At 40.7% G+C, this 20,516-nt stretch overlaps 1 protein-coding gene across 4 annotated transcripts in view; it reads left to right on the top strand.

The window, feature by feature from the left end:
• The first annotated feature begins 1,463 nt into the window (after window positions 1-1,463).
• LOC136759755 (mitogen-activated protein kinase kinase kinase kinase 4) overlaps window positions 1,464-20,516 on the top strand; it is a 58,652-nt gene continuing 39,599 nt past the window's right edge. The window contains exons 1-4 of one of the 4 annotated variants that reach the window (XM_066714769.1): window positions 1,464-1,670; window positions 2,391-2,456; window positions 16,000-16,056; window positions 18,870-18,995. In XM_066714769.1, the coding sequence (XP_066570866.1) occupies window positions 1,614-1,670; window positions 2,391-2,456; window positions 16,000-16,056; window positions 18,870-18,995 (306 nt within the window). In that variant the 5' untranslated portion in view covers window positions 1,464-1,613. The remainder of the gene's footprint in view (window positions 1,671-2,390; window positions 2,457-15,999; window positions 16,057-18,869; window positions 18,996-20,516) is intronic. The other 3 variants (XM_066714771.1, XM_066714773.1, XM_066714772.1) reach the window with 3 other exon arrangements.

The following is a 20,516-nucleotide window of genomic DNA, read 5'->3' as shown; positions in this document are numbered from 1 at the left end:
GCTTTTGGGTTCAACAATCATTTGAATCACTTTTCTAACCCCATCTATGCTAGATGTAGTTCATAATACCTATTAGAGGAAAGTGTGTTTTATTAAAGGAAGCTGAAAACTAGACTCTTCCTCCAAAATAACTGTATTTATAGCAGGAAGTTGCTGAATGTAGAGCAGATTTCACACACATGCCATGTGTCCTTGCGTTGGTTTGTGTATTGTGCATTTCCTTTGTGAATGGACCACATGTGGCCTCACGGGGTCCACTCCCTCGACTTTGGCAAACGGGTGAGAAAATGGGGAAGAGTCAGACGAAAGCTTGAGAAAATAACTACATGAGTAACTACATGAGTAACGGCTTATTGGAGAGAGAGGAGTGGTGCAAATACAGGACTTACAGTTAATTTAAACCATTCTGATAAATACTGCAGAGCCAGCGTGCAATACTACAGTAAAGTATTGAGCCCTTTGCACTGTGGAGTCAATCACAGATACATATTGAATGCCAAGTGTGTGCATAATAGTGACATAATTATCTGAAGGAAGAAAATATTCAGGCATTTGATTTGATAGTATTCATGCTCCCCTGCAGTATTTCATCAGCCAAAATCGTCTCACAATCTCGATTTGAAATAACTAGTATAAAGTATAAAAAAATAATACCCTATAGGATCTGAATTTAATTAGACACCAATGTTGCTACACTTTGACAAAGTTTTAACACATTTAAAGGCGGCTTAATAAGATTACCACTGATACAATCATCACTGCTAATTAATTAATTAAATTTAATTGACATGCTAATCTAGCCTTTGAAGGCTATTGTTAATTCGATTTAACAACATAATCTCCTGTATTAGTATCATATCAGGATTTCTTATACTTTAAAGAGCATGAGGTCGGCTTTCTTTTCTTTTCTTTTCTACTTGGAAATGTTGCATTTTCAGTTTGCCCCGTTACTGTGGTGGCGCAGTGCTGTGTGCCCGGCAGGCGCAGTGTGGCAGTGTGGCAGGGTGGCAGTGTGGCAGGGCGGCAGGGTGGCAGTGTGGCAGGGCGGCAGTGTGGCAGGGTGGCAGGGTGGCAGGGGGCGGCAGTGTGGCAGGGTGGCAGGGTGGCAGGGCGGCAGGGCGGCAGTGTGGCAGGGCGGCAGGGTGGCAGTGTGGCAGGGCGGCAGGGTGGCAGTGTGGCAGGGCGGCAGTGTGGCAGGGCGGCAGGGCGGCAGTGTGGCAGTGTGGCAGGGTGGCAGGGCGGCAGGGTGGCAGTGTGGCAGGGCGGCAGGGTGGCAGTGTGGCAGGGCGGCAGTGTGGCAGTGTGGCAGGGCGGCAGGGCGGCAGTGTGGCAGTGTGGCAGGGCGGCAGGGTGGCAGTGTGGCAGGGCGGCAGGGTGGCAGTGTGGCAGTGTCTCTCCTCCCTCACAGGGCACGCTGTCTGGCAGAGGTGGGGGGGGCGGCTCTTTTTTTCGGTTTCCTCCGTGTTTTCCGGCTACACTGGATGTGAAGTTTCCTGTGTTTGTGACACAGACGGAGCAGCTGCGCAGCCATGGACTGACAACCCGCCGCAACTCTGCCAAACTTTCACTTTAGCCCTGTTTTTGTAAATATAATCATCTCCCTGAGCATTGCAATGGCAAAAGATTGCACTTCCAAAAGTCTGGACAACATCGACCTCTCCTCTCTGCGGGTGAGTGCAGTTTGACACAGTTTTGTGCAGTTGCAGTGTGGGTGAGACAGACAGACACAGATCTGTGTATCAGAGCCTTTAACATCGCGGACCGGCAGCGCTTACACTGCTCCAATGTTTCTCCGCAAGTGAGCGGATTTACTTGAAAGTGAAACAGATGTGTTTTTATCGGCTGAAAGGCGGATTCCCAGCTGTCTGTGCCGCAGTGACAGGCGCACACTTCACTGCGGATCCGACACGCTGGGCTCGGGTTCAATAGCGGCTCTCTGTCGGAGATGCTGGTTGATCAGAAGTTTGCTGCTGTGCTGAGGGATGCGATGCAGGCTTTAAACATGGACGCCTGCTTGAGTGAGGATGTGAGTCTGTACAGCGCTGGCAATGAGAGCCTGAGCCTGAGACACCAGGACACTTCATGTCACTGCTGAGCTGATGGACATGTTGCTGCTCTATGGGTTATAAAGAAGCAAGACCTGGCAGGACACATCTGACTGAGCTGACAGTGAAGGGCTCAGGACAGCTCGGTCTCAGGCTCGATCCTGGCCCTGGTTTTAATTTTAAACTGTATACCAGACACCAAAGGCCAGGAATAAAACCATATTACAGACCAGAATTACAGTGAGACTTATCAGATGTGTCTATGTTTGTCATTGCGTGTGACACACATGCCCCAGTCCTGGTACCTGTCCCCTCTGTAGCTGTTAACCCCTCTCTGTTTTGAAGGAGCCTGCTGGAATATTCGAGCTGGTTGAAGTCGTCGGAAATGGCACATATGGACAAGTGTATAAGGTCAGCTTCATTTTCCTCCCTTCATTTCACTGTGTGATCACTTAATGTTGCACTGTTCAACACATGAGACTCCTGTGTGTCATGTCTGATCTAACTGAGGCTGTACAGACATCAGTACAATATCATCTTACTCATATGATTTCAGACATAGCTTCCAGTTTGCAAAAGGAGCAAAACATATAATAATCCTCAGACAAAGCCTGTGTATTGTGTAACTGTGTAGTATATTCTAATTTCAACCAAGTCAATGTCATTATTTTAGGTTGTGTGACTTACCAAGGTAAAACAACATTTGTTTTTTGAGTAATAGGAAATCACTGTGGTTGATAAAGGTTGTGTCTATTTCTGCACATTTGGGTGGAGTTCATTCTTTCACAGCACCGAAACCAAGGCCACATCATCGTTATTGGTGAAGTGTGAAGAAGAGAGATGTGCTGTGTGTTGCTTTTAACCACATCAAACAGACAACTCCTCTTTTTCTTTTGTTTGTTTGAAAGCCACACACACATACACACACACACACATATATTTAAATTCTCCTCCAGCAAATGAGCTCTAATTTTAAATACACTTATTGTGCGAAGGTTGCGATTAGTGATGTGCTGGTGTTTGTCTTCTTTGCCAGTGAGGTGCAGTAACACACGTGTCTCGAATATCTCTTCATGGGAAAAATCATTTAACAGTGTTAATTGTAAAACATGTACACAGTTAGTAGCAGAGTGTTTACTGAAAACATGAGCTCATGTGGGGCGCGGTGGTGAGTGCCACCGGCTCACAGCCCCAGGGACGCCGGTTCGGTTGTGTGATTGTGACTCTGTTTGGGGTTTTAGTCCTCTGTCCCTCTGTGTGTTGAAAGCCAGGTTCCTGGCGGGTTCACAGACCGGTCGGTGCTGGATGGTGAACCCTCTGGATTGCATGTCGATAATAACAGTGCTGCGCGGTTTTACACAGGGGCGTCTGTTCATTCTGCCAATATCCGGGCCTTTAAATGATGAAGAAGTGATACACTGAGGTTTTCAAAGTATCAGTAAGAGAATATCTGTTCAACCTGCGGAAACATTTTTCAAACTGTCCGATGAAATAATATCATATTGTCAATAAATGTGATTTTTTTTATACGAACTTGGCATCATATATAAATGATGAGGCACACATTAAAAACTAAGCATAGTGTTGTAAGTCATTATGATAATGATATATACTTTATTTCCAAGCTGTTGCAATGCTCAAAGTGATACTCTGTGTCAATAAGGCACAGATACAATTATAGGTGTTTTCTGGTATGATTTGCCAGGGATTCCCAAGTGAAGTGAGACATTTGTTCTGTTCACAGCAGAAACACAGTCAGCCAGTCACACAAAACAAGTCTTTCCTCTTCCCCCCTCGACCCTGGAGCCCCTCACAAACAGGAACATCAGTTGAAGACAGAACAATAGCTTATCCTCCTTCGGTTGATCGTGTTTTCTGGAGAGTTGTGGCCACGAGCTCATATACTCTCTAATCACCCTGATATCTATTGTGCTCAGCATTGCCTTGGATATGAATTGTCCTGCCTCAGTCCTTAAAAATCAGTTACAGGTTCTGAAAGAAAACGCACTTATACAATATATCACCATCACTCAGTTATCACAATTGGATACATTAAAGCTGCAGTCCAGTGCATGTGACACTGTGATCGTGTGTCTGTGCGGCGTCTCCTCCAGTCTGTCCGGCTCTCACAGCTGCTGAAGAAATCGCATTTCTGTGGTGTCATGATTTGGTGCTCGGCTTTTCTCCGGCAGCTGAATGAAGTCAGAAGCCCCAAGGATTCACCCCCTGCACTCGCTGAAGACGACTATGAAATATTAAAACTGTGGGAGCTTTAAATAAGGATGTCAAAACATTACGACTGAAGACACGCCGTTGGGTTGACAGCTGCTTTATTGGTCCAGAACCATCACGTCTTGAGAAACCCCAAGAAATCCACGACAATCATAGTTTTTCCATCACCCCTGCATGTCCAAGGCTGCGTATTAGGGAATGAGTCCGGGGTTCTGACTGAGAGCTGCTTTAATCGCATAGCTTATGTAGCTCAAACATATTTTAAAGTTAATAAGTGTACTCTTACCCTTCAGTGCTATTGTGCTTGGTTAAATTATGGGCTCAGTGTTTGCTGCAGCTAAAGGGCTATGGGCTTAATGTACAGGAAATCCTGGTTTCTAAACCTTGGCATAGTCTCTAGCAAACTGCAGAGGTCTAGTTCAGATTGCAGTTTTGCGGCTTCATTTCTTTCTGTGCTTAAAAAAAGAATAGCAGATTCCAGAACTAAAAGCTAATTGTTAATTCTGTAAAGACTGCAACTATAAACTATCTCCCCATTTGTTCTTGAAATGCCTTCAAAATGATTGTTTTTCAAAATCAACACTTGTTTTTAATAATTTACAGAGACTGATCCTTGTAATTTAGCAACAGAACTTCTAATGGATTCAAGTCTTCTCATTTCATGTTGAATCTATAGAACATGGCAATTATGTCTTCAAAAACAATGAGCAAGTTAACATCAAAGCTGCGGACCCTCTCTGTGGAAATCCAGAAATAGAATCTCCCTCTCAACTGCTTTGGCTTCGGCAGCTTCCCAGATCTCGCTGTAATACGCTGGTTAATAAAGTCTTTTTCATCATACGTTTCTGAGAAAAAGGAAAACAGATGTAGTGGAAGAAAGGGTTTAATTGTAGAATTGTGTTTTGCGAACGTCTAAAAGCATTCTCTGTGAGGAAAAACTAACATAAACTGCACAGGTAGATTAATCCCTTTTTTCCTATTCAAATTTGACGTGTCTGGTACCGCACTAGTTGTATAATACAACTACATATTTGTTTTAAGAAGAACATAAGAACATAAGAGAGTGTCCAATCGAGAGGAGGCCATTCGCCAGAACGTGCTCGTTTGGTGTCCATTAATAACTAAGTGATTCAAGGATCCTATCCAGTCTGTTTTTAAAGGTGGTTTACAATCTGGACTTACTGACAGTAGCCTGCAGTAACATTTGTCCTGGAAATTAATGGAAATCTGGAAGTGCTACACCATACTACACAAAAAACACATGACCGTAATGGTCATAATTATTGTGTGTCGATTTTTTTGCTTATCAAATGAAAAGAGTCACTTCTGTTGGTTTCCAAACAGAATAAAAACACACAATCCAAAAAAATTATTTGCTTATATGTTAAGAGAATTGTTTGTTACACTCAGTTCCAGCATTGCAGTAATTAAAGTAAAGTAAGTAAAACTATGCAAAGTAAACATGGTGTATGTGACACAAGTATAAACCTGCAAACAAGCAAAGCAGGAAAGCAATACCTTGTAGTATATGAATATAGTAAACTGTAAATACATGTTTAGGACATGTAAGAGTTTCATACTCATAGCAGTGCTGTGCAGATGGTGCTGGGGTAGATGTTGTTTGGATGAAAGTCATAGACTGTGGGGAACTCCGAGGCCCAGACATGGAAAAACCCTGGCTTTTCGCTCTAGAAGATACCTGTTCTTTTCCCTTTTTACCAACATCTTCGCCTTTATTTCTGTCCTCTGTCTCTTCAGTGATTCAGAGTGGACCACTGGTTGCCACAACACGTCCATCGCTCGCTTTATGGGATCTTAAACTGTTAGATCGATGGCAAATGCAATGAGTCAGCGATTTTCAGTAAATAATCTTGAAATCTTTCAAAATGTGTGATCAGACCTTGCATTTCTGACACAAGGGTTCACTTCATGTGTAACATGCTTTGAAGAGGCCCTTCCCTGCGTGAGAGATGACCGCTCTGCTCTGGGCTGGTGTGGGTGAGATGTGCATCGCTCTTACTCTCAAAAGGCAAACAAATTGGGGAAAGACAAATAATTTTACACATTTCAATTTCACAAAACTACATATGAAAAGTGCTTGGAGAAAATTGAGAGTAAATGGTGTTGTTTTCAGGTCCAGACACATTGTGTTTCATGATCAATGGGTCATTTTAGAAACTTTCAAACACTTGACTTGCCTGGACATGTCTGGTGATGTAACAGCAGCAAATGGTTTAATTAGGGAGGTGAAGGATAAGCGTTTTATGAATAAGAGATGTGATTTTAATTGACAGAAGTCAAAACTGATGCTTCTGATGAACAAGAAACATAATACACACTTCCATAATATATCAAATATAGACTATAATTTATTTTTTTCCCCATCAGGTAAATTCTAATGCTGTACATTGCCTGGACTGTGTAGTACATATTAAACACAATGCAAATATCAGCAATATATGATACTTTTACACATGTAACTAAGCATTGTTGTAAAATACTTGAAGCCACATAGAATATTTGTTTAGTATTTTTGATTATAATTCATATAGAAGCCTGTTTCAATATATATAACACGTGATGGAAGTATCTGTCAAATTCATGTCATTACAACGCTGGGGCTGAAGTGCTTTATTCAGTTTGTTGTACCAGAGAGGCTCTCGATTAAACAGTTCAACGTCAATTGAATTCATAAGGACGACAGACCCCTAATATAGATTTGATACCTGATTACAGCTGCACACAGTCCTTGCCAAGGGGTTTGTGTTTTGAGTCACTCGTTTCTTATTTATTTTCATCTGCTGGCATTTGATTTATTGAACTGTTCTTGTTACAGAAAGCCCACGTGGGCAGCATGCTTATCGTCTTCAGGTGGTTAAAGTGTCTGATTTGTCGGCTGACTTTTTAATCACTGTTATGTCGGCACAACAAAGAGGAACCACTGAGAATTGTAGGAACAAAACTCATGAATAGCCATCAGAGTTGAGGCGGTGGATCGCAGTGAGTCAGTGCACACAGTGTGCAGGTCAGATTTTCTGCACAGGAGGATCACTGATAATATTAGTCTGCAAAATAAGCCATTGCTAATCTGTGTTGAAAGCACAGTAATGAAGGCAGGCAGGCCCAGCAGTCATGCTGCGCTGCTCACTAGCCAGTAAATTAAACAGGGCGCCTCCGAGGCAGCCGCTGAGAAATCAGCATTTGGGTAATCAAATGATCCCAGTTTGCATTAGAGATCCCTCTCGTCAGGAGTGATTTTATACACAACGCTCAGTCCTTTTAAACACCAAAGATCTGAAATGTCTGTGACAGAATTGGCCACCTGTAGGGATGTTCGTTTGGATTATTGCAGACGTGTCACATGGGGGTATTTGAAGTGACAAACTGAAACTTTGATTTTACCTTGATGTGTCAGGTGCTGCTCAGGAGATGAGAAGCACGGTTTGTGGTTTTCTCTTTTGATTTCTGCAGCATTCGTACAAAAACATTAAGGATATGGCAAGTCGTCTTAATTGAGATTTCTGCCATGGCTTTATTAAGAGGCTGTTTTTACGAACCTATTAATTAATGTTTGAAACTGATACAGAACTGTTTTGACTTCAGTTTGAATCCTTATCAGAAGATCTTGCTATATGCAAACAAGGTAGATGCATGTGTGGTTGAAATAGAAAGTGTGTCTTTTTGTCTTTGGGTGGAGTACCATTTCTGGTAAAACGAAAAAAAAAAGAAAGGAGGAAGTAGCTTCCTGAGTCTATTATCTTTTCCAGCATCTGAAATGTTTCATGCCTCCTCTTGTCTGCTAATTCAGGGCAACAGAGAGACGATTAATGCTTAAAATGATGAACCACAGCAACCATTTTCTAGATTGTAAAATAAGCAGATTGTTCGTAAGGAGCATATGATGAGCATGTATTCCCCCGAAGACATCCCTTCCTGGAAGTTGCGCTGCTGGGCCGCGGCTCGGCTGTGAGCGCCTCAGACCCTGAAAGGAGCCACAGTGCGGCAGGCCGGGCTGGGCGCTGAGGGTTAGTTCTGCTCAGACTGAGAACCAGTCATGTGAGTTTCCTGACATAAATAAATAACCTTTTCAGACGTGCCCTTGTTCTGCAGAGGAATGTTCTCATTTGCATGGCCCGCAAATGTGAACATATCAGAGCGAGTGTTTTTTGGTTCACAGTTCATTAATTAGGCCAAGGGAAGTCTAATTAGCATGGTCTATTAAGGCAGCTGGCCTCTCGGAGAATTCTCGACTCGGACACACAAATCACCTTCAAGGGTTTATTGACCAGCCGACGTGTTAAAGAATGGCCAGATACAGAAATGAGATCCTCCTCCAAACACACACTCACACGCTCCTGTTTCACAGTTCTGCTTTGATTCCACATTTAATTTAATTAAAATATAAAAGAATGAAATGATCAACTTCATTACTCACATTTAATTTATTACCATCGTCCACCAGAAAAGAAGCAAATAGTTAATTCTCCTTCAGACTTTCTCTTCACTTAGATTGCAACCAGGTATTTAATTGTATCAGTTTGTAATTTAAAATGTTACTGACCACAGTAAGAACATTGAACTTGTGTTTGTATGTAAAACATGTTGCTGGATGTTCAAGTCCATCCATAAACTGCAACTCACCTGCTGTGCTCTGAGTCATGTGATTAATAACAATGGCTCACCGTGTCAGCGTGTGCATTTTTAACACCGTTAGATGGAGACAACATTTGTTAACAGAAGTTTAAGGTCAGCCTTATGAACTTTGCTTCGGTCTTCCAGAAGTACTTATCGTTTCTTCAATAAACATCCCTCTCATTCATTCACAGTCTGAGCACCTGGACCGATATATAAGTAGTAAGCTGTATTATTCTGATATCACTCTTGTGCTAAGCGACCTTTCATTTGTCTTATTTATGTTCTCCTCTCTAGAAGGACAGACCCGCGTTCTCAGTATGGGATTGAGAAATCGCTGGCTGAGTCACTGAACAGTCAGCAACTAATTCATGCTGGCAGTCCGGGTGTGGTTCGCTTTACATTCCTGTCAATTAGGACAATTAGGGATGTGTGAAAGAGCAGTAATATTATACAGCAAGTCTTTTCTCTTTATTATGGTTTCAATATGTCTATTGGTTGGTTGACTGCACAGTCCTGTCAGTTCTGTCATTTATCTCTTACGTACTTTTTCTGTCACTTAGGCAATTGAATGTGCAATCGCACCCAGAGCTCTATGACATCGAGCCTCGCTATTCTTTCACAAGAGACTGTGCTTGTCCAGCGCTAAGACTGGCCGGGCCGAACAATGTGCAGATTGCAAAACGTTCAGAGCTGATGTGATTCTCAGAGGCAACACTGAGCCTCTTCTGTGTGCGATTAGAACTGGGACGCTTGTTGTGAAAATGTCTGTCAGGAATTGTTGCAGGTCGCCATGTGACCAGAGAAGGGAAACTGCCTTCTTAGCACATGTTTCCTGCCGTGCTGTTTAAACAGCCGGGATGCTGCCCAACTCCTGTTACGTCACGGACCGCGGAGCCGTGAATGAGGGTCTGCTGCTGAAATCTGTGCTTTTCGCTGTGTTTGGAGAAGGAAGGTGACTCGGCTCCCTTGCCCAGCAGCATAGGAACTATGGCTGGAAGTGATAACCTTTGACCCCACAGGGAGGGGCCCCTGTAGAAAAGTGGTTAGTGCCAAAGACATTCCAGTCAGGGATTTCCTCATATTCCCCTCGGCAATTTGGAGGCCGTCTTTCATCCAATCACCTTTCAATTAGAGGCCAGGAAACATAACAGGAAGAATAAAAAACAGAATTAAGATTTGCATCTCAGGAACGAATGTACAAACAAAACAACAGAGGTGTTGATGGTGCCTCCGTTTATAAGGAGTAGCTGCAATAGACTGAAATATAAACAAGACCAATTATGAGTCCTAGAAGGAAATTAGAGTTAGATTACTGACCTGGTCTTATTGCGAATAAGACTATATAGCGCCCAACGCGAGTAAAATTATATCAAGAAAATAACTCCTTGGGGCGCTAGCTAAGACTCTGTCGCAGGTGTCGAGGATCAGGCGTTCTGGTAGTCGTTATTGGGAAGCGAAGGTCGGCAGCCGTAATTATTGTTGTTGATCTGAGTTTCAGTTGTCTTAAGAACACCGCTGTTGTCTCATTGATTGTGTGGTTGATTGATGCGGGTGGCTGTCCTGCACCTGTGCTGACATCGATCTCCCGGGGATCGTCTTTCGAAACAGAGAGTCAGATTGGTTTCTTTGCACACGTACCTGGTCACACGTGATTGTAGGCCTGACTGCTCTGCCTTACTCTTTTTGTATAATATTCCCAATGGGCTTCCCACTGGGCCAACCAAAGTCATACACCTTTAGGCTGACACACACGTGACTTCCGTTTCAGTCCGTTATTGGATGTATGTAAAGTGCTGTGCAAAATTTTAGGCTTTAAAGTAAGAATGCTTTCAAAAATATGGCCCCCTCAGAGGCCTGATCTCAACATCATCGGGTCTGTCTGGGATTACATGAAGAGAGAGAAGCAACTGAGGTGCCTAAATCCACAGAAGAACTGTGGTTAGTTCTCCAAGATGTTTGGGCCGACCTGCTGGGTTCCTTCAAAAACTGTGTGCAAGTGAACCTAGAAGAATTGATGCTGATTTGAAGGCAAAGGGTGGTCACACCAAATATGGATTTGATGTAGATTTTTCTTCTGTTCACTCACTTTGCATTTAGTTAATTGATAAATATAATCTTTTAACTTGTCTATTTTTGAAAGCATTCTTACACCTGCCTAAAACTTTTGCACAGTTCTGTATGTGTAAAGGATTACCACATATATGATAGTTTTTATGTACCGTACGCAGCTTGTCTGTTCTGAGATTCGCGTCTCTTATGTTCCTCTACACTGGATTAAGTTATTGGTAATTTTTCATCAATCTATGTTATTTTTACAGTGATTATTAACCCGACTACCCTTGTGAAATACTTTTGGTTTGTATTTGAGCTTCAGGCGAATCACAGGACTTTCTTTTTCTGTTCTGCTGCACTTTTTATGATTTTATGATGTCTGAGAATGTGGTTTTACAGTTTCTCAAATTGGAGGCCAAACGTTGCACACAGATTATTTGTATTCCTCCTTTTTCATCAATTTTTAATGTGCCTGTTTCTCAATGCCTGTGATTGTCATACGAATGAAAACAAAATCAAAATAAATTCATATATGTTTTCAAAAGATATAGATATAATGTATTTTATTGTTAATTCATAATCAAGTACATTGATAAACAAATTAAATGTCATTACATGTTTATTATGCATGCCAGGGTGGTATCCGATTTTGGAAGAAAACAGCAGAAGCACTGTTCTACAGAAGGCTATTTAATTATACTATATGCTATATATTTAATTATACTGTAGCCTATATGCAAGTAAAACAGAAATAGACTAATTACGGTAGACCTATAGGCCAGGCCCTATGCCAGCAGTTATCAGGATGAATTCGTTCTCTGTTACCAGTCAAATGGAGGAGAGAAGATAAAGGCAGGGAAAGAAGATCTCGAGCAACAGAAATCCTGCTCTGTAAACAGCTCCGAGGCTTCACTATTTTATACAGATCAGCCACACTAAGAGACTCACACACGTTTGTTTTTATTCTCTTTATTACGTCTTGTTTTCCTAACCCGAGTGCAGCTTATACCCTGGCTTTCACTTTTTTTAAATCTTAGCTCAACATCAGTCTGGCAACCAACGTAAATAAAGCAGCTGTGAGCGTCGGCTCTGAAATGTGACACCGCCTCTCTCTGGGTTTTTATTTATTAGAGCTCTAATTTGTTTTCCTATTCAAAACATTATTACTGTTATGACATTTCAGTCACCCTTTCCCAATCAAACAATAGGAGGAAATAAGACTTCAGATGTTTGGTTAGTTTGTTGTTGTTATTTCTCTTCTTAACGCCGTCTTTCCCTTGTTGACTGAATGGAGCCAATACATTGACACACATCCACCAACAGGGAAGAGTTAATAACACACTCGGGCCAGTGAAATGCTCGTCAGATATATTCTCTGATGCCATTTATTAGAGATTATAGTGGGGTTAGCCGTACACTGCAAGGAAGGAAATATTTCTTGTATATTTTGAGACACCAAATATTTAATTTCCCACTGTCAGGACATTACAGCAGACCCAAAATAACCTTCTTTCTGTTCTCTGGGAGTTCTGCATTCACGCTGCTTTTGCCACGTCTTTCAACATATATGTGTTAATGGGTGAAAGACTGTGGCAAAAACATGGATACAGTCAGACATTTCCACACGGCTCAGTTCCTTTAATACGTGTGAATTACAGTCGTGGTAAAATGTGGAAATGGTTAGAACGAGTTTCATGCAGTAAAATATATGAATTACTCTTCAAGTGCGAGATATTGACAGAATGGCTCGAGTTGTTTTCTTCTATATATTAAAAACAATCTTGGGAAATATATTAAATCACTCCATTTTAGCACTCCATTTAGTTTTCGTCATCATATAGATGTCAAATATGTGTGGCTTACATGGATGCAGACATAAACAATGTGAAAGATAATATCTGAACTCTGGAGCAGTGCCATTTAAGTAGACCATTATTTTGTGTCTTTTAAAACATATTAAATAATTAGAGTGAAAATAACACCTTGAGCTAAGAAGTTTTTGTGTTTGTTTGTGGGTTTGTTAAAGATGCAATCCTACATGTTCTTATGTATGGTTTATACACAACAGTACGATCTTAAAACAAAGTAAAAAGACATGTCAGGATAGAAAAGCATAATCATGTGTGTGCCTGCGCTGCTCTGCCACTCTTGCTGGCTTGACTTACAGATTTCCATCAGCGTCTCTGCTGTCGATGTCTGTCTCTCGAGTCATGGTTATTAATTAAATCTGGTGCCGGGCAGTTAAAGTTAAATGTTCACTCCCTGGACTCCAAATATAGACATGTGCCGCCAACCCGTTCCTCTGCTTCACAGAAAAACATTACAAATCATGAAATTATGCTTTTCAAACACAGGGGTTTGAGTGACAGGGCACACAGACAAATAAAATATTGATGTCATATCATAATTATTATTATTATATGTTATCGGTGTGTGCATCTGCATCCAAACCATGCAATCTGTCTACATCCTTACATAACACATATGTATTTAAGTATACACTTTTCTTTTCTTTTATTATGAAGAACATTTGTTTCATATTCTTTTTTGGGGCAGAAAAGTATTTTCCAGAAATAATATTGAAATGAATAAGTAACATTTCAATTTGATATCATAAGGGTGGTGTTTTCGGCTTTTCTTTTTACTCTAATTCCATATTATATCAATCAGAGACGCACCGTGGTAATGAGAAATGACGGGCGCAGTACCTGGGAGGCAGTAGAGAGTTCAGTGTGAGTTTGTATAAATTATCCTCAGCTGTTCTCTCTCGTCCACAGGTAGGGGTTATCATTTCCTCTGAGGCTGAAATTGAGTTCATATGTTGCGTGACAGCAGGCTCTCCACAGTGTCCTGGTATATTTAAAGAAATAAAACATCTAAAATACATTATTTCAGTCCATTTAGTGTGTTTCTATTGTGACTTTGTACGGCAGCAGAGAAAGCCTGGGAATAACAGCAGAACCACCTTTTAAAACTCTGGGAAATCAGTCAAACCAAAGTAAGACAGATTTGATCTTATATTCTAATGTTAATAATATGGAAAAGTGTAAAATAGCTTCTTGTTTTTGTGAAGTGTCTTTTAAAGGGGCTGTAAAAGTGTGTTTTGGATGGATGGGGTCTTCCTCACTGTTTCAGACGTTTGCCCAATCCTTGTCACAAATGGAGGCTTTGGTTTTGTGAAACAGAAATAAAGTTTCTTCCCTGTGTGTCACACCCCTGAGATTTAGGCTTCAGTCCCGTCCCTGTTTTCATGAACCCATTTGTTTGTAAAACGGCTCTTGTTTTTGTGCGTTTCTTTTGTACTGCAAAGTCTTCATCCTCTCCTTACTTTCCTTGTTTCTTTCCTAATTCATCTTATCTGTCATAGGAAGAGCAACAGTGTAGTCATTACATTCACTTCAGTGACCAAATAACTTAAATATATGGCTACTGTCACATAAATGAATTGTTTCATGTTTTCTCCAAGGAGGCTAAGACAAAAATCAAAATTGTGAATTAATTTACAAATAATAGAGCGGTGAACAATGACAGGCAAACATTAATCTGTAACAGACCACAGCTCTGCCATTTTGAATGTGGGCCAGCGGTGACTGAGCGAAGTGTAAGACTGTGATTCTCAGCATTTCTCCGATGCTGTGCGTTTCATTCCTGGAGGAAATCAGTGCCGTATATTGAACCAGCCCTGAAACGCCCATGAAGTAATCTGTGCTCTGTTTCTGTTGAAATGGGATATGGGCTAATTTAGTGCAATAATTTCATTTTGACATTTCTTCCACTACATTGTGGTTGAAAATCAGTATTCAGAGCAGATGAGTTCTTGTGTCAGGTCTTGGCCCATGCAGTTGGTTCAGCTTTATTCGACAGTATTAATAATCATTAATTTGCAACTCCGCTTTTCAGGGTGATTTTCTTATTAATGACAGATATGCTTTCTATATTTTATTTTATTGTGTGTCTGATAAAAAGGATGATGGTCAAAACCCAGACTTCAAATCCTTCACACTACAGTATAATGTGTCACATACATGATATAGCATTGCATTGTTAGATCTGACACTGGTTCTGCACCGAAATACTTCTTTCCGTTCATTTGAGACGCAGTCACTCCTTGAAAGAACAAAACATCTGTGCAATCGATTCAGTCTTTATGCATCCCGATGTTTAATTATTTATTCAGTTGAGCAATAAGTGGTAGAACAGTTTGCATCTCGTACAGTCACTCTTCTCTCAGTTTTCAAATGCAAAATATCTTTCATGTGGACTGTAATTGTGTTGCTATTCTCATGACTGGTTGTCCGCTTATTATTTCACAGAAGTGATATGTCACTATTTCAGTGTGATTGACCTGGACTGGGTGATAAACCTCAATTAAATGTATTTTCAGGTCAATGTGCTCCTTTTATGTTTATTTTAGACGGTTGACTTACAGGTATCCAGCTATTTAAGAGTTTATATGCATCTGATTCATGAAAACGATATCAATATGACAGAACTCGAGAGATCTGTTTGTGTTCTGCTGTCCCCATATGCAGCACTACAGTGCAGTAAGTGTACAGTTTGCGGATGATCTCTCCGCTCAGCGTCTGTATTTCTGTACCAGCAAATTCAGTTTCTAACCACACAGCAGCCAATGACCCGAGAGCAGCGACAGAATACGTTCTTTATTCAAGTTCTAATTAGTGATGGAAAAAGTTCAAAAAGCTGATTAATCTAATTATTTTATGCTCTTCCATCAGGAAGATTATTATTTTTCCAGAAATCTTTTCCACAGTTGGATGTCTTGTATGGTTTGAAAATATAAGAATGTGTACTTATTTACAGCAGGCCCTTGATTTTAATAATTTGTTTCATGTCAATCCAATTATAAATATGTATTTAAGAAGTTCCTGTTGACAACATTTACAACACATTCCTAATGGTCTTTGTTTGAGTGAGAAATGTGTCAGATTGATTGACCGCTGAAAGGTAACTAGCCGTATACTTTCTATATGTGTTTTTACTGTCGAAGGCTATAATTTCCTTTTCTCTTTGTAAGGGGAGGCATGTCAAGACGGGACAGCTGGCTGCCATCAAGGTCATGGATGTTACCGAGGTGAGTTTGTTTCTCTCTCATGGGTGATCAGATGTTTTTTCTGATGCACATATTAGTGTAAAATCATAATAATCAAACCTAATATAGTGCACCGACACACCTAGAGGTACAGCTAAGAAAGTGTGTGATTTACAGTTTAAATAGATACAGGTGCTATTATTTTTATTCAGCATTATATAATGAGGAGATCTTTCCACTTATGAAAACATATATTTGTAACCTTTGCAATCAGCTGATTTATTCCAAAAAAGTTAAATGATTGAATCTCTTATTGTAACAAAGCCAGAGTGTGTGATGAAATAAGATGACTGACAGTTTAAGATTTTCTGATTGAACTGAGAATGATTTTGCTACAGGTGAAAAACTGGAAAAAGATAATGGTGTCACATTTTTAAAATAAATAGGAACATGACATTAAAGTCCACTGGGGACTCTTATTGGGTCTTCACAATTGTTTCGATTTGGTTAACTCTTTCTTTTTGACCCGAGTGCGGTTAGTATACGGTTTGGTTACAGTCTTCTCAGAGATGGTCTCGGTTTGTTCAGACAGAGGGGCTTTGGTTCAGTCTCTGTTTGTCACAATGTGAAAGCGCCGAAGGTCTTTTTTCAAGGGAACTCCACCGGTCAGTGTCCTGCACTGTGTTGTCATGCCTGACGTCAGGGGTTTCGAGCCTCTTTGTGTGCTCCGTCCCCCACTGAGCCTCTCCTTACCAAATGGAAATGAAAGAAAATACACACACTCGACGATGCATAGTACCATAGATATCAGTATGCAGATCATTTTTCTATATTTGTAATATTAATATTTTGGGTTTGCAGAGGAACAAGAACTTTAACCATTCAAAACAAACCATATATGAAAATGCCCTTGGGTGCCAGCTGTACAAATGATTTTGGAACAATGCTTAGATGAATATAAAGATAAGCATCAAAAAATATACAAACTATGCAAATTTAAATGTGAGTTATTTCTAAATGTTTATTAAGGATTCCTACATCGGTTCCAGTAGGGATTTGTACACCTGATGGAATAAAACCCCTTTATGCCTGAAGGTTGCAGACTGTCAAATTAAAACGGGTCTGTATAAATAACTGTGTGTGCAGCAACACGGGAACAACACGCAGCCGATAAGACGGCCTCTCCGAGTGAATCAGACAAAGATCTCTCTCTCTGCACAAAACGGCCTTTTCCCTTTTCCTGTCGATCTTGTATTGTCTATCTGCCCTCTGCGATAGCCGTCAGAGATTTCCTGTAGAAATGAATTGCCCCTGCTGTGAGCTGTCACTTCCTCCAGCCTGACTGATCTCCTCCCTCACACGCTATACCCCCGTCCCGTCCCGTCCAGACCCCCTCGTTCCCAGACCAAAACACGGGCAGGCCGCGCTCGTCTGGGGAGAGGAGCATCGCCTCGTGTCTTATTTGTTATTGTGAACAGCGGGCCCAGCTGACACATAAAAGAACAGTCGTTTCTGGAGTTGTTTATTCATTTTCGAAGAGGAGGCCGGGTTCGCCTCGTCTCCTGGAATGACAGAATGAGATGACACGTCCTCAGCTTTACCTGAGCTATGATCTTTCAGTTCAATGGACGGTCAAAGCAAGGATCTGTCTGGAGAAACGCACTGGGTTAGGCAGGCTGTGAAAGGGCCGGATTAAATCAAAACTTTGACCCATTCACTAATAGCAAAATACAAACCTGTACATCATAGCTGTTACATTTATGATTAGAAGAAAGTGGCATCTTACTAAAAATGAAGCCGCAACTGAGTACAGCTCTGTAGTTCTCTATTAGCCCTCAGTTCTGACAGCACAGTTGCTGGATTTGCAGTGTTTCAATAATTACACATTTTAATTTAAGGCCTATTTATATTTTAGGCTGCATTTAGTAGCCGTGGAGCCAAATTCATCTAAGAAAATTACAAAGAAAATACGGCTCGGTAGGATCTATTTTATACATGCTGTTAAAACCGTAGTGTGCTTTAATCGCATTAACGGAAATTCACTGCTGACATACTAATACAGCATGTTACCCGGCAATTCATGTCACTGCTAATTCCACATATAGCTTCCCTAATCATAACACACTGCGGCCCATAAGAGTGTTTTATACTGAAGCAGCATGTGACAATTAAACAAAGAAACGTTTCCTGGTCTAGAAATCCATGGCCTCCTGATATGAGCTCTGATCTGAAATCTCCACATCTAGCTCCTGAAAAGAAACGTGTTTATCCATCGACTGTGCCGAATTGGACAGGTCTGACCGTTTGCCACAGATGTTAAAGATATGAGTGCTTTTAGTGCTTTATTGAGTATGCACAAGGCACTGCAAAGTAACGCACCTGCAACAGATGTGGGTCTTTTCCATGAGAAATGGTTTGTACCGGTTTGACATAATGGCATTGAACAAGCTCTCGTTTATTAGTGTGACTATAGTGCAAGTTAAAGAGCCAAACAAAGCTCTGAAATCCTAAGACACAGACTGTGGTTTTAAACCCACTTTATTCCCTGTTCATTCGTCAAGCAGGCTGTTGCAACTTGACCTCCATATTTCTATGCTTAAAGGCTCATATTACTCATCTCAGTTTTCTCAATTTGTCAAGAAACATCTGGGCACAAACCTAAAAGTCAAATAACAATAAATGACCATTGATTAATGGATTGGACGTCTGGTTTAAATAACCCAAGAGAGGTAAAAACCTGAACAATGGACATCTCATCACTTCATCCGTCTTTCTGACGCTGTAACAGCACTGAACTGTAGTTTGTAAGCGGTGTATTTATTATTTGTTCTTATTCTGTATTTTGTGTTTTGCAGGATGAAGAGGATGAAATTAAACTAGAAATTAACATGCTCAAGATGTACTCCCACCACAGAAACATTGCAACTTACTACGGTGCTTTTATTAAGAAGAGTCCTGCTGGCCAGGACGACCAGCTGTGGGTGAGTGAGGCGACGAGCTCCTTCTGTGTGACGAGACGCTGGGACTCGGACGAGCCGCGTCTCGGTCACTGTGTCCAGCCGCCTGGCAGTCGTGTTGTCTGTCTGTTTGAAGGTATTCAGAAACGGGGAGCTGCAGTGATAGACACGGCCGAAAACACACAAGCCTCAGTTCTATCCTAATTACATTGTTCTTCGTGTTTTGGTTTGAGTAATTTTCCATATTGAAGTCCAGATCGGACACTATTAAGTTTACCACTCATGAAACCCATAAATACATTGGAGAAAGGAAGGAAGTGCATCACCTGCCTAAAGCACTGAGTTTTTTCGGAGGTCCTGGAGGAAGAGGATGTGGGAACGTCTGTGTTCTTCGTGAACAGTGTGCTGCTGTAATCTAGTGCTTGTTAATCACATTATTCATCTCTCCCAGACAGATGTGTCCAACAGAAATTATTTTTTTAAATAATGTATTCCCTGTATAATTGGTGATCTGTTTATGCTACATTAACTAGAGCATTTGCATACACTACAATGGCAAAACTGTAATGTAATCAAACTTGGGTTTCTCGTACATCAACCACGTTTAACCATTTGTTTACCTGGGAGAGTTGTTTGGATGAAACAACAATACTTCTGCGTTAGATAAACATGTAAAACCCTACGTCTTTCACTGCTGCATTTAAATTGGTTTTACTATTGATTAAGAAAGTATTAGGCTGACAATGAAAAGTTACAAGAGAAATAAGAGGGTAAGGAGGGAGCACTGAATAACTTAAAAAACATTGTTAAAGGTAATGCACGTCTATCCCAACAGTATTCTTATCTTTAGTTCTTATCTTTAGGCCCGTGAAAAGTATTTCCATCCTGAATATCCCGGCTGTATGATGTTAATTAAAGATCTAATCACTGGAGCACTTATTATTAAATGTGTTGAATTATTTTGGGAAATACAATGCTTTTAATGTCTGAGGTTTGCATAGGTGCTCCTCCTAACAAAACATGAATTATGTCTCATTAGGAAATGTCAATTATAATTCGCTGAAGCAAGACAATTTACTTTAAATCAGATTGCCGTTGTTGTTCGAGAATTAAAAAAATAATAATCATCAAATACTATACCTACAATGTATACATTGATGTTCAAAGATTGTATATGTTTATTTACAGGATTAATTTGATTTATTCCTGTTCATATTATTATATACAATATATCATACAACAAAATGTAGTTGTTTTATAGTGAATGTTTACGATGTGAAGAGTCCTACGGTTTTATTTTTCTTCCGTTGCATCCATAGTAAATACGAGGAGGTCATGGAGAACTATTCAGTAATGTGAAGGCCTGAACGCATCAGAGCTGTACTCGTCGCAGCTTCGGACCCGTGATTCAGCAGCTCGGCTCTCTGATGCACTTTATTATTAAACTATGCTGCTGCTTACTTATGTATTCTCAGCACTTCTATTGTTTTACTGCCACTTCTCCTATCCTACCACTGCCTTTAGCACATATCTAGGACTGGACTG

The sequence above is a fragment of the Amia ocellicauda genome, chromosome 10 (genome assembly GCF_036373705.1).
Source record: "Amia ocellicauda isolate fAmiCal2 chromosome 10, fAmiCal2.hap1, whole genome shotgun sequence".
In the NCBI taxonomy this organism is placed as follows: Eukaryota; Metazoa; Chordata; class Actinopteri; order Amiiformes; family Amiidae; genus Amia; species Amia ocellicauda.
Note: the sequence above shows the minus strand (reverse complement) of the source record. Positions and strands in the feature narration are given on the sequence as shown.